Below are 15,559 nucleotides of genomic sequence, written 5' to 3' on the forward strand. Positions count from 1 at the left end.
CTCACAGAATCATAAATCAGCTCTTATACACCACAAAGCTGCCACACAGCGAGCACAACGCACCATCAGCTTTCATTTAAATACAAAATGAAGATATAAGGCAGACTTGAATAATGTCTTGTACCACAGCCAGGGTTATGGCTATACAATGCTAACACAGCTGAGAGAACAGCACAGCTGATGACAAAAGATTTGCTGCTATTAAGTTTTTGTTAACGACACAAACACAGCTGGTTACATAATCATGATGAGATCAAGCCCACTCTCGTCTTCCATTTCTGATTTATAAGCTTACACTTAGAGCTTATGTTTATAATCTTCCGATTGGAAGACAGGAATCCTGTTGGGAGTGTGTGAGGAGAGAGAACAGAATGTAGTATCACACCGAGACTGAGACCCATGGGATGAGTTTGGGAACAGACTGTTCCGCAGACAGCCGGTGGTATGCAGGTGACCTGTTCACACTTCACTGAATCATCATGCAGCTCCAGTAACACATCCTCTCGACACGGTCATCAGCTAACTTCTCTGCATTTTATTCAAAGGCATTGTATACAGAAGCTGCATGAAGGTAAAGGGCAGGCCGATCTCAAGAACAAGTACACTTGAGCTACATACCTGTATGACAAAGCTCCTGCGAAGTGGCTCTCGATGTACGTGTCCATGACGGGTTTAAAGTGCTGGAACTTGCTGTCTTGGAGTAAATTTATAATGTGCACCTGGGGACGAGAAAAGGAACTGGTTGAGACTATATGGAGAAAAAACAAAACGTTTATTTCAGAACTGTTAATGCAGTCTGATTTTGAAGCTGAAGTAAAATTAAAGCTAATGTTAAAATCAGGCACTTCCTCATCAAAGGACCAGGGGTCTCACTTATCAACGTGTGCATAAAACGAGACCGTCAATGGCAGCGGCGCTCACTCCGGTCCCGTCTAGTCCAGAAGGAGCGATCTAAAGTGGGCCACCTTGTGGAATAAATGTTGCAAGCTATATACACTATATATAGAAGCTATATACACACTCTAGGAATACCGACCGATTTGCCAGAAAGAATCCAAAACGGTGAGGAATTGACCAAGAAGAAGCGATTTTTGTTGAACTGCTCATTAAGGCTTAATTAGTCCGTAAATTCATTAATAAATGTAATTAAGCAAATCTGGGTAGAAGTTATATACCTTCATGCCAGAAAGAATCAAAATCAGTGAAGAATTGAGGGAGAAGAAGCGATTTGTGTGGAAACTGCTCGTTAGGGCTTAATTACGCCATATCTTCATTATTAATTGCAATTATGCAAATTTGGGTAGAAGCTATCTGCACCCCAGGGAGACCTACCTTCCTGGCAAAAAGAATAAAAATCAGTGAAGAACTGAGACAGAAGAAGCCATTTTCGTGAAATGTGGACGACGCCAGACGGATGACGGACAACAAATGATGGCATGAGCTCATCGCCTGTCAGCCGGATGAGCTAACAAGTACTATATTTGTGTGCAAGACCCATCTGTACACACAAGAAAATCAATATTTATTTCATGTACGTATGCACAGCTGTACGCAATGGCCACTGATAAATCCCATGACTGTTAAAAAAAAAAGGCACAATGTCTTTAAAAAGTGAAACAACCACAAGTCTAGCACCCCTACTGGCCGGCTGCAGTACAATGTGTAGCAGTTTATCTCCCTCCCCATGTGCTTCGATGACAAGATTTTATTGTCCAATTCAAACAGTTAGTTTTCCCGATCCTGAAATCTGCACTTTTTTTAATTTCCCCACAGAAATTAGTCTTTAAAACATTGTTACTCTATCTTAAAGGAGAACGGAAGGCAATTTTTTAATCAAAATTCTATTTCTCTCATTTTATTAAATATCGGAATGCGTTTTTGATCGCTATTTTGTCACTGCTATAGCAAGTTATGCGTGTTTGAAATATGCTCTGTAATATATCAGTCCATATGTCAAAGCAATGGCGAGATTCATTGAGACCTGTGCGAGACATCGTAGGACGGAAGTAAAACGTACAGCGGAAATCAAAGTGACCAACATCTGCCAACTTTGTCAAAAGACGCGCATGCCTTCTTTTGAATGCTGATGTAATCAAGCCGGAAGTTGTGTTTGTTTTGATAGCAATCAGGAAAGTTTGAAAAAAGTAGGCAGTAATCGTCATTTACACTCATTTTTGTGCAATATTTCATTTGGAAAACAGTTTTGGCGGCACTGACACCTGGCTGACACTTCACGTTTTGAAGTCTCGCACAAGTCTCGTGAAGATCGCGCGGATAAGCAACGCCTACCGTGGACCAAACAAACTAAATTCAAAATCGAATAGGCCGATAAGTATAATATTTAATTGCAATTAGTTGCCAATACGAGTCACGATATAAGGTTACTAAAACCGAAAACGTAACTGAATAACACGTTCATTAAGAAATACAGCAAGTTTTAAAATGAATTCGGTTCTCCTTTAAAGGTGTGGATACACTTGGGATTGAAGTGACTGACAGCCTTGGGAACATGCTGAGCCTTGGTACTGGGCGAAGGGAGCGGGTCAAATGAGTAGGTGGACCCGATGTGGACTCTCGTCTCTACTGTGCAGGCTCTGGCTCCAGATAGCAGCAAGAAGTCCCTACCGTGGGGCGTCGTAGCTCAGGTGGCTAAGGCACCATACCATAAATCCGGGGACCTGGGTTCGATTCCGACCCGAGGTCATTTCCCGATCCCTCCCCATCTCTCTCTCCCAATCATTTCCTGTCCTGTCTCTACACTGTCCTATCCAATAAAGGTGAAAAAGCCTAAAAAAATATCTTTAAAAAAGAAGTCCCTACTGTGCAAAGTCTGGTGACAAATTTGAGAACACTGCGGAGGAATTTTGGTTATATTTCGATAGAACGGAACAGCATGGAGCCACACCGTCCATGTGTTTTACAGTCATCAGTTAAATCCCACACGTTCTAAATTGATGTGCTCATGCACAGGTGATATCTAGTCATGCGTGAACGGCCAAAAAACGCCGCAAGTTCACATGCTGTCGAGCTCTGAACCAAGATTCACTACCGTGAGCTGCACAGATCCAGAAAAGCTCTCTGCTAAACAATAATAGAATACTGGGCAGCAAATTTGAAAGAGGACACACATTGTTATAATTACCTTTTAAATTATTTACAGAAATATCCTCAGGCTAAAGTTGTACCTGACTGTACAACTGACACTGATTTTAAAACTTACAAGTGAATCAAAGACTTTGAGACCATATCTCTGCGGGCTCTCGTCCAAAATTCCAAATAGCGTGTCCAGTGTATCCTGTAAAAACTGGGAAACATTTGATATCAGTTAGAAAAGTTAAACAGATATCGTACAGTGCAAAAGTTTGCATCCCCATGGTTTATGGGTGAACAAAAAAATGCACCTCCGTTGTACTCTTTATCAACCTGACCAAGTATAAAATATCATGATATTAAAATGAAATGTTTGTGAAGAACACAATTCAAAATATGAAGGTTTTTGCCAAAACACAAGGTTTTGCTTTCATCCAGTCTTCAAAAACGACTCCAAAAAGGAAAAGCATGATATCCGGGATAGTTATACCGTGAACAATCTTACAACTGAGAGCATCCAAAAGCTGTTTAGAAGATATGTACGGTATGAGGACATAAGGAGTTAAAAGGAAAAGGGTTACCAAACAAGTTAGACCATGTTAATATCACTTGTGCTTTTGTTCACCAAGAAGATAATAACATACACAAGTTTACTATTTTTGTTACTTAAAGGAACAGTCCACCGTACTTCCATAATGAAATATGCTCTTATCTGAATTGAGACGAGCTGCTCCGTACCTGTCCGAGCTTTGCGCGACCTCCCAGTCAGTCAGACGCGCTATCACTCCTGTTAGCAATGTAGCTAGGCTCAGTATGGCCAATGGTATTTTTTGGGGCTGTAGTTAGATGCGACCAAACTCTTCCGTGTTTTTCCTGTTTACATAGGTTTATATGACCAGTGATATGAAACAAGTTCAGTTACACAAATTGAAACGTAGCGATTTTCTATGCTATGGAAAGTCCGCACTATAATGACAGGTGTACTAACACCTTCTGCGCGCTTCGGCAGCGCATTGATACGGAGCTCAGATATCAATGCGCTGCCGAAGCGCGCAGAAGGTGTTAGTACGCCTGTCATTATAGTGCGGACTTTCCATAGCATAGAAAATCGCTACGTTTCAATTTGTGTAACTGAACTTGTTTCATATCACTGGTCATATAAACCTATGTAAACAGGAAAAACACGGAAGAGTTTGGTCGCATCTAACTACAGCCCCAAAAAATACCATTGGCCATGCTGAGCCTAGCTACATTGCTAACAGGAGTGACAGCGCGTCTGACTGCGTCTGACTGACTGGGAGGTCACGCAAAGCTCGGAGAGGTACGGAGCAGCTCGTCTCAATTCAGATAAGAGCATATTTCATTATGGAAGTACGGTGGACTGTTCCTTTAATAATGTGAATTCTGTGTCATGCTAAATGCTTTGCTTCTACCAATTTCTTTGCTTTTATGAAAGTTAAACAGAGAGCACGGCTAGTGACATCATCACGAGTGAAGCATCAATACGATGTACTCTACCTTCACTATTTCAGAGCCATCAATCGCCTTCAGTTTGGACAGACTGTCACTGATCCTCTCAGGGTGCACCCTCCATTTCAGTAAGTCCAGCATATCACCTGCACACAGCAAGCAGTGCAATATGTTATCTCTGTATCGCTGCGATTCCTGCTGCTGCTTAGAGTCCTAAAATCTCACACTAACCATACAGAAAACACATCTTGTATACTGTTCTTATGCAATGAGGTGTATTCCAGCACACGCAATTCTTGGGTTTCAGTCATGCGACTTTTCTTAGCAATTTCACTTCCGGTAAAACAGCTGGTGGTCTAGCAAACCGAAACGGCTGCCATAGTGCAATAGCGATAACTTATCAAAGTATCGTAATCTAGAAGCCACGGCTTGCTTTAGATATATTCAGAAGATTGCTATGTGCAATGGAATCGACCCCTACAGTCTGGGAAAGAAGGGTTTGTCATACGATCTCGAAAACTTCCGTCGAGTTCCCGACATCTCGAACTATCTGGTGTTACAGACATCCTTCTACACCGCAAAACAGATTTATTTATTTAGCTTTTATTTTTCCAGGAAGGTCCCATTGAGATACAATATCTCTTCTGCCAGGGAGTCCTGGCCAAGATAGGCGGCAAAAAGTTACAGTAAATACAAAGACCATAACAGAAGACGCACACTACAATAAAACATCCATCCATTATCTGTAGCCGCTTATTCTATACAATAAAACATTCAGTTTAAAAGGAAACAAAGAACAAAACAAACAAACAAAAAACATAGAGGAGGGTACAGTTAAGATATGTTAAGAAACCAGAGAAGCGAGGTTAGAAACAATGACATTGTTCTGTGATAGTTGTTTTTAAAAGGTTTTAAAATACATTGAGAGAGGGTAATAACTCAAGATTTAGTATGTTCTGAAGTTCATTCCAGGCATATGGTGCAAATAAGCTAAAGGCAGTTTTGCCCAACACTGTTCGTGTTGTTGGGATGTTCAAGATTATTTTATTTGATGACCTTGTGCTATAAGCACAGGTTTGACGTGACAACAAATTACCGATACACGGTGGTAATTTACCAATTAATGGTGGTGTAGTAATTAGCACTGTCACCTCACAGCAAGAAGGTTCTGGGTTCGAGCCCAGTGGCCCACGAGGGCCTTTCTGTGTGTAGTTTGCATGTTCTCCCCGTGTCTGCATGGGTTTCCTCCGGGTGCTCCAGTTTCCCCCACAGTCCAAAGACATGCAGGTTAGGTTAACTGGTGGCTCTAAATTGACCGTAGGTGTGAATGTGAGTGTGAATGGTTGTCTGTGTCTATGTGTCAGCCCTGTGATGACCTGGCGACTTGTCCAGGGTGTACCCCGCCTCTCACCCATAGGCTACGTTTACATTAGACTGTATCTGTCTCGTTTTCTTCGCGGATGCACTGTCCGTTTACATTAAACCGCCTGGAAACGCCGGGAAACGGGAATCCGCCAGGGTCCACGTATTCAATCTAGATCGTGTCTGGTCCGGTGCTGTGTAAACATTGAGAATACGCGGATACGCTGTGCTGAGCTCTAGCTGGCGTCTCATTGGACAACGTCACTGTGACATCCACCTTCCTGATTCGCTGGCGTTGGTCATGTGACGCGACTGCTGAAAAACGGCGCGGACTTCCGCCTTGTATCACCTTTCATTAAAGAGTATAAAAGTATGAAAATACTGCAAATACTGATGCAAATACTGCCCATTGTGTAGTTATGATTGTCTTTAGGCTTGCCATCCTTCCACTTGCAAGTGATATGCACTGGGATCACACACACAGCGGCTCAGTCCCGAATCACTGCTTGTTCACTTCACTCGCGTGCTCTGTGAGCTGCGCAAGGCCGGAGTGCGCACCCTCCAGAGGGCACTCGCTGTTCAGGGCGGAGTGATTTGGAGCGCAGGATGCCTGCGGAGCCGAGCGTATCCGTGTATTGGTATTGCTGTGTGCACGCAAATCGTGTATTGGCGTTGCTGTGTGCACGCTAATCGTTTTAAAAACGTTAATCTGATGATCCGCTGATACGGTCTAATGTAAACATGGGCATAGTCAGCTGGGATAGGCTCCAGCTTGCCTGCGACCCCGTAGAACAGGATAAACGACTAGAGATAATGGATGGATGGACTTTTCCTTCTGAGCGACAGTGATGTCCAGTGAACCATTTCAGACAATTTACAGCGATGTGTTCTTGCTTTTGCATCTGTCGCAGCATCATCCAACTACATCCAACTTTTTCAAAAAAAGAAATAGGCGCATGCATATATCACCATAATCTAAAATTGGTAGAAAAGTACTTTGGATGAATCTCAATCTAACAATAAAAGAGAAACATTTTTTCAGCCAAAAATCTGAAAAGATGAAAGCGTGGAAGAGTATGGAGGCTTACAAGTTTTTTGTATGTGGCTGGGTAAAGGACCTCGCTATCAAGTCGCTGCCGAATGAATCCTGTATTGTTTTTGCCCGTGTAAGTGTTTTTTTTAAGCTTTTCGTTCGTGTCTTTACAACGAAGTGCTGCAAGTTGAAGTGCAAACAACCAACAGTTGGCTTGATTCTCACTTGTGTTGGCTCTTATCTCTCAGCTAAATCATTCACAAAGATCATCAGAAACCCCTTTAAAGACCTGGATCTTAGTTAAACAAGATGGAGAAGTGATCACGGCGCATTGTAACTGTACGGCTGGGTAAGAATTTTGTCACGACCTTCATGCATATAGACTTTGTGAGGAGTAAACAAAGAAACATCTGGGGACTTTAGCGCTTTGTGACTAAAAAACGTACCATAAAATAATGATACATAGCAAGAAAAGTACTTGGAAAACGCTAAGGACATAGCTGAGAGGGAGATACAAACCTTTCACCAAGTGATCACTGCAAAGTCGAGCATGCTTCGACTCGGCTCCCTTCGATTTCAGTGAGAGGTTCAAAAGCCACCTTTCTCGACGTCTTTTTGTGAAATCCTGTGTTCGTTCACCCTTTTTTATTAGTTCACGGAGAACCCTGAAGAAACTTTTATCAGTTTCACGGTTTGATCGATTCAAACAACCTAAAACAATGCAAGCGTAAGGCATTTTTCATGCGAGCAATGCACCTTCTCCGTACAAACGCTTTGTCAACTGAGCTTTGGTAGACCACCAGCTAAAGTTTTGAATAACTAATGAGGCGGATGTGACGTTGCATGAAACCCAAGAATATGAGAATAGTGTACCGTTCTGCGTCAGTTTGGTGGAACAAAGGAACGAGGTGATCCATAAGGACTCCTTGCTGCTTTTCACAGCTTGGTTGTTGCCTGGCGGGTTGGTTTTGATGAAGGGTAGATTGAGGTAGCGAGCACAGTCCTGAAAATTAGCGTTCTCTTCACACTGGGAAAAAAGAAGGGACACATCACCTCTTAATTTTAACGTGAAATACACGTTACCACCTATCTGAGAGTAAAAAAAAAAAACCACACACAATCAGTGGCTGTAATTCCAAAACAGTTAATGCAACATTTTGGTTAAACATCTTGAATTAAAGCTGAAAGTCCACACTTCAATAATCTTGAGTGCTTCACTTCAAATCCACTGTGGTGCTATACAAAGAAAATTGTGTTACCATCCAAAAGCTTAAGAACCCAACTATATGTAATAAGTTATAAAGTTGAAAACAAGATGACCAAAATATAATTTTAAAAAATGGATAAAAAACCCCTCCAGAAATAAACCACCACAGATACTTTGTAATTCACTTTTAATGACTTTTTCAGAGAAACTGCCTCAAGTGGATTTTGTTACACAAAAGTGATATTTTACAGAACCAGTCAAAAGTTTGGACACATCTAATCATTCATAGGTTTTTCTGTATTTTAACCATTTTCTACAGAACAATACTGAAGATATCTCATTCATTCTCATCTCATTATCTCTAGCCGCTTTATCCTTCTACAGGGTCGCAGGCAAGCTGGAGCCTATCCCAGCTGACTACGGGTGAAAGGCGGGGTACACCCTGGACAAGTCGCCAGGTCATCACAAGGCTGACACATAGACACAGACAACCATTCACACCTACGGTCAATTTAGTGTCACCAGTTAACCTAACCTGCATGTCTTTGGACTGTGGGGGAAACTGGAGCACTCGCCAGCCCCGGGGCTCGAACCCAGGACCTTCTTGCTGTGAGGCGACAGCGCTAACCACTACACCACCGTGCCACCCACTGAAGATATCAACACTAGTAAATAAAATATGGAACATATTAAATCATGTGGTAAACAAAAAAATTGTTTAAAAAAATATGTTTCATATTTTAGATTCTTCAAATTAGGCACCGTTTACCTTGGAGACATTTTGCACGCTATTGGCATTATCTTAACCAGCTAAATAGTAAATAATAAAAATACAGCAAATAGCCCTATTCCACAACTGTAGTAATCCATGTTAAGTCACGAACCGCTCAACTGAGTAAAGAGGAATAGCAGTCCGTCATTACTTTAAGACATGAAGTGTCTTTTAATTAATAAAAATAAAGGAAAAATAAACACTGAATGGGAAGGTGTGTCCAAACTTTTGCCTGGTATTGTATATTTCCAGTGGTGCTTGAAAGTTTGTGAACCCTTTATAATTTTCTATATTTCTGCATAAATATGACCTAAAACATCATCAGATTTTCACACAAGTCCTAAAAGTAGATAAAGAGAACCCAGTTAAACAAATGAGACAAAAATATTATACTTGGTCATTTATTTATTGAGGAAAATGACCCAATATTACATATCTGTGAGTGGCAAAAGTGTGTGAATCTTTGCTTTCAGTATCTGGTGTGACCCCCTTGTGCAGCAATAACTGCAACTAAACATTTCCAGTAACTGTTGATCAGTCCTGCACACTGGCTTGGAGGAATTTTAGCCCGTTCCTCCATACAGAACAGCTTCAGCTCTGGGATGTTGGTGGGTTTCCTCACATGAACTGCTCACTTCAGGTCCTTCCACAACATTTCAATTGGATTAAGGTCAGGACTTTGACTTGGCCATTCCAAAACATTAATTTTATTCTTCTTTAACCATTCTTTGGTAGAACCACTTGTGTGCTTAGGGTCGTTGTCTTGCTGCATGACCCACCTTCTCTTGAGATTCAGTTCATGGACAGATGTCCTGAAAATTTCCTTTAGAATTCGCTGGTATAATTCAGAATTCATTGTTCCATCAATGACGGCAAGCCGCCCTGGCCCAGATGCAGCAAAACAGGCCCAAACCATGATACTACCACCATCATGTTTCACAGATGGGATAAGGTTCTTATGCTGGAATGCAGTGTTTCCTTTCTCCAAACATAACGCTTCTCATTTCAACCAAAAAGTTCTATTTTGGTCTCATCCATCCACAAACCATTTTTCCAATAGCCTTCTGGCTTGTCCACGTGATCTTTAGCAAACTGCAGATGAACAGCAATGTTCTTTTTGGAGAGCAGTGGCTTTCTCCTTGCAACCCTGCCATGCACACCATTGTTGTTCAATGTTCTCCTGATGGTGGACTCATGAACATTAGCCAATGTGAGAGAGGCCTTCAGTTGCTTAGAAGTTACCCCGGGGTCCTTTGTAACCTCGCCGACTATTACACACCTTGCTCTTGGAGTGATCTTTGTTGGTTGACCACTCCTGGAGAGGGTAACAATGGTCTTGAATTTCCTCCATTTGTACACAATCTGTCTGACTGTGGATTGGTGGAGTCCAAACTCTTTAGAGATGGTTTTGTAACCTTTTCCAGCCTCATGAGCATCAACAACGCTTTTTCTGAGGTTCTCAGAAATCTCCTTTGCTCGTTCCATGATACACTTCCACAAACGTGTTGTGAAGATCAGACTTTGATAGATCCCTGTTCTTTAAATAAAACAGGGTGCCCACTCACATCTGATTGTCATCCCATTGAAAACACCTGACTCTAATTTCACCTTCAAATTAACTGCTAATCCTAGAGGTTCACATACTTTTGCCACTCACAGATATGTAATATTGGATCATTTTCCTCAATAAATAAATGACCGAGTATAATATTTGTGCCTCATTTGTTTAACTGGGTTCTCTTTATCTACTTTTAGGACTTGTGTGAAAATCTGATGATGTTTTCGGTCATATTTATGCAGAAATATAGAAAATTCTAAAGGGTTCACAAACTTTCAAGCACCACTGTATCAAGTTATTATAGTATAGTTGTTTGGCCATATTGCCGAGCATGAGTTTGTGCCATTATCAAACAATGAAGTTGAAGAGTGACTATATGATGCTGGCCTCTCCTGCCCTTCTGACCGATCCACCCTGATGCCTTACTTCTGGCTGGAATCTCGCCATATTGATCCTGTAGAGGACGGCCCCATATGGACAGTCGAAAGATACACTTAGAAGACAGCTCTGGACACTTACGGCTTTGGTTTAGGACTACAAGTGCCATGATAACTTCAGGACTGCAGTTGTCATGAACAGTTTTGTACTCAAGTCTCCATCAATGAACAGTTGATCACTTCAGTGAGACAGACTTCATGTTAAAACTATAATGAACATTTGGGGTACACAGTTGTACTTTGTGACTCTATAGGACACAGTTATAGAAGTGAGTTATTTATAATCACGTTATCGGTCATCACCCAGATGAAGATGGGTTCCCTTTTGAGTCTGGTTCTTCTCAAGGTTTCTTCCTCATATTGTCTGAGGGAGTTTTTCCTTGCCACAGGTTTGCTTATTTGGGAGAAATACATTGATTAGGGATAAAATAAGCTCATATGTTTCAATTCTTTATTTTTCCATAAAGCTGCTTTGTGGCAATGGTGTTAAAAGCGCTATACAAATAAACCGACTTGACTTGAAAAAGCAAATTTCCCTTTTTTGAGTGCGTGTACATATATTTCCCAATTCTAGTGTCAGCCTTTCCACACATCACCATGCTGACACTCACAAAATCACGTCGTATCTTCTCCATCTGAAAGTTTCTCTACAGAACGTTGTTTGAAGGACAGCCGCATGCTCGAGTGATACGAGGATGTGGTTAAAACTAGGGATGACGTATGTATCAGCATTTAGAGGAACCAAGTATATTTCTTTCCTTCTGTCTTTTTTTCTTTGTACAGACCCAGTGAGGAGATCTGTTTATTGCATTATTGGGTTTTGAACGTAATGAATGCTGAATGTTTGGCTGAGCAGAGAAAGCGCTTTATGTATAAAGCCAGATCAATTTCAAAATCACTTGAAAACCATTATTGCACGTCAGGATGAGCAGAATTATTTGCCTTAAAAAAAAAAGGCTTGCTTAAGGGATCTAACTCTCAACGCGTTTGGATCTGCCCACAACAGTGAAGAACAACTGTGTGAGTGAGTGGGCACTCCAGTAAAGTTTTTGGGCAGTTATACAGTATTTTCTTAGTGTGGAAGTGAACAGTGAGAGTTTTGCTTGCACGTTGTCTCTCCTGGCATGCAACAGTGGCTTTACTCACGAGAGTGGTTTTGCTTTTGTGTGTGAATGTTTTTTTTTTTTTAAGAAGGTGCTATATTCAAGAAGGTGGTCACAGATGCATAGAATACACTGCCATCTGAGTCCATCTGAGGACAAACAGAGCTCATTTCTGTGCTCTCTAAATTCACTTTCTCATTCAAAATCTTCGTTTAGTTTCAGACACTTTCAAACAGATTCCTGCACAAGTCTTGTATCCCAGGGGTTCCTCCGACATTCATTTGCAGAAAAGTCACTGCTTGAACCTGGAATATTGTTATCAGAAACGCCAAACATATAAATAACTGACATTAAATGACAGAAAACATGAAAAACGTATACCATATGTTCATTATGTATACGAGCTGAAAGGAAATACCTTATGGACAATAAGCTCATGGGTGCCATCAGGGAGAGTGCGTCCATCTTCCTGCATTAAAGGGACAAACGAGAAGCCAAACAGCTTCTTCTCCGCTTTGTCTTTTGCTGAGGAATACACACACACAGACACACACACGAAAATCTCACAAATTGCATTTTTTTCAGATGATATCAGGGGTATCTAATTTTACCCACCAAAGGTGCAGGATTTCGTTCTAACCAAGCAGGAGCCACACCTGATTCCACCGGTTTCACCTTTCACTCAGTTGATCTTGCCTTTCAATCGCCCATGAGGCATGGCTTCTGCTTGGTTAGAAAGAAAGTCTGCACCTACACCAGCCTTTCTGGATAAGATGTTACACCCATGCGTTACATCTAACTCTATGTAGGAACGCCATCAGGACATGAAATGATTTTTTTTTTTTCATGAACAACCTGTAAATACTCCAGAGAGTAATTATAATCAGTTTATATGTAAACCCAAGCTGACAATTTCACTGATTTTGCTAAAAGCGAGCGAACATTCAACTGAACATACAGTGTCTTGCAAAAGTATTCATCCCCCTTGGTGTTTCCCTTAGCAAAAAGTAGTATACTTAAAGTTCATTTTATTAAGTATGCTTCAGTATAAGTATAGCAAGTATACTACAGACCATGTACTTTTAGTGTACTAGAAAGTATACAAATTTAATACTTTTTCGGACTAAATTGGAACATTTCAAGTTTATAAAAGTATACTTTAAAGTTCATTTTAAGTTTGCAAAAGTACACTTTAAAGTATACAACAAGTACACTCATCTATATACTTGGTATATCCCTCTTGCATGCTTAAAGTATGCCACAAGTACACTTATCGATATACTTCTTTTTTTGGGCTTTTTTCACCTTTAATGGATAGGACAGTGTAGAGACAGGAAATGAGCAGAAGAGGGATCAGGAAATTACCTTGGGTTGGAATCGAACCCAGGTCCCCAGATTTATGGTATGGCGCTTTAGTTGACTGAGCCACAACACCCCTTAGTTACATACTTCAAGTCCCTATTTTTAGTTTATTATTGTATAACTTTAAGTATACTGTTATAAACGTTGGTTATTTCACTAGTTTACTTGTTATACTTTAAGTTTGCTTGGCATATTACTTGTAGCTTACTATTTATATACTGGAAATATACTCCTTAATGTATTCTTAAAGTTTACTCATACTGTATGTACACAAGAGTGTGATGCATTTACAAAATCACAAGACAGAATGTTGAAAACAAGTTTGATATATTTTCAAACATTTCAAAAATAAAGACCTATGAAATCAAGTCCTTCCTTACTGGAGAAATTGATCAATAAAGTCAAGTCAAAAGTTTTTCTGTTTTTGTGTATGATTTTAAGGTACATAAAGATAATGCAATTGAGCACACATACTATATACTGTAAAGTTTTAAACTCCAGCATTATATTATATTAATATATAAATTAAATGTTAAGCATGAGTCAATGACTTGACCTTATTATGCACTTGGAGCAAGATATACTAAGTATTAGTACTTTGTGGCAGAAAAACGTGAAAAGTATACTAAAGTATACGTTTTAGTATTAAAGTACAAGTCTTAGTATTAATGTACTTAGTCTTAGACTTTTATTTATACTTTTCAGTATAAGCCAAGTATACTTCACTATACTATTCTTAAGTATATAAAATATAGTTTATAAAAAGTCAACTTCAAGTATACTTCTGCAGTTTTAGTAAAAAATAAGTATACTCATAGTACACTTGAATAAACTTCTTTTTGCTAAGGGTTGTCCTGTTTTGTCGCATTACTGTCAGTAAACCCGCTGGTGAAGAGCTGACTACAAAACATGGACAGCTCAAACTACAACTCCCAAAACACACAGCGCCCTCTGTCCCCCACCTTCTAACTCACAGCTGACATCCATTTCCTCATCACCTACCTCTGTATATAAACAGTAGTCTCACAAGCACTCACTGTGAAGTATTGTTCTGGTTTACCGATCATACCAAGCCTTGTTATCTCTCTGACTGCCTGTCTACCTATCTGACCTTTGCTAGTGGTTCCTCAATTCCTATTTTGCCTGCTACACTCACTTTGCTGATCGCCTGACCCTAGCTTGTTTTCTGACCTTGATTCCTGTCTCTCGATTTGGCTTGGTTCGCTATTCTAAAGCTGTCTTCCGCTGCACATGCATCCGTAAGTGCCTGCGTACTCACAATTACATGCTGGAATTAAAATGGATTTTTTGGGGATTAGCACCATTTGATTTACACAACATGCCTACAACTTAAAAATATTCTTTTGTGTCACAATAAAACAATTTGCCCCTTTAAAGTGGTAGGCATGTTGTGTCAATTAAATAGTGCTAATCCCCCCAAAATCCATTTTAATTCCAGCTTGTAATGTGACAAAACAGGACAAACACCAAGGGGGATGAATACTTTTGCAAGACACTGTAGACATTTCCGAGCTGAGTTCTGTTAGACTTTCGAGCGTGATGGTTCTTTCCTTTTCAAGTCTCACTTGAACTGAAAGCTATAAAATGCTAGTAACAAGGTAAAAAAAACCCCTGACTGCTGTAAATTAATAAAATTTTTTTTAAAAATCTAAATCTTTACAGCACGGTGGTGTAGTGGTTAGCACTGTCGCCTCACAGCAAGGAGGTACAGGTTCGAGCCCCGTGGCCGGCGAGGGCCTTTCTGTGCAGAGTTTGCATGTTCTCCCTGTGTCTGCGTGGGTTTCCTCCGGGTGCTCCGGTTTCCCCCACAGTCCAAAGACATGCAGGTTAGGTTAACTGGTGACTCTAAACCCTTAGATGCATAAGTGGGGTCCAAACGGACCCCAGTGGTAGTTTTGTTGCAAAATCTTTGTCATTTTACATTTATATTGTCTAACCTTCCATGTATTCCTCAAATAGGGTGTTTTTGATATGTTCTCATTTGGATTTGTATGTATAGTTTTTTTTCTTTTAAGTTATTTTATATTTTGTATCAATACCCAACTTTTCCATAAGTGGGGTCCAAACGGACCCCAAGCATTTTATATGGAGTTTCGGTTGATATCCCTAGGAACTTTTTATTTTTGTCACCTCTGGTTGTCAGG

General features: G+C 40.4%; 1 protein-coding gene across 5 annotated transcripts in view; it reads right to left on the minus strand.

Moving 5' to 3' along the window:
* dock4b (dedicator of cytokinesis 4b) overlaps positions 1–15,559 on the minus strand; it is a 278,704-nt gene that overhangs the window by 114,788 nt on the left and 148,357 nt on the right. For all 5 annotated transcript variants that reach the window (XM_060903185.1, XM_060903186.1, XM_060903184.1 and 2 more), the window contains 5 exons: positions 12,451–12,557; positions 7,829–7,982; positions 4,609–4,706; positions 3,221–3,304; positions 619–719 (listed from right to left, as the gene is read on the minus strand). In XM_060903185.1, coding sequence (XP_060759168.1) covers positions 619–719; positions 3,221–3,304; positions 4,609–4,706; positions 7,829–7,982; positions 12,451–12,557 — 544 coding nt within the window. The remainder of the gene's footprint in view (positions 1–618; positions 720–3,220; positions 3,305–4,608; positions 4,707–7,828; positions 7,983–12,450; positions 12,558–15,559) is intronic.

Source organism: Neoarius graeffei, chromosome 21, assembly GCF_027579695.1.
Source record: "Neoarius graeffei isolate fNeoGra1 chromosome 21, fNeoGra1.pri, whole genome shotgun sequence".
In the NCBI taxonomy this organism is placed as follows: Eukaryota; Metazoa; Chordata; class Actinopteri; order Siluriformes; family Ariidae; genus Neoarius; species Neoarius graeffei.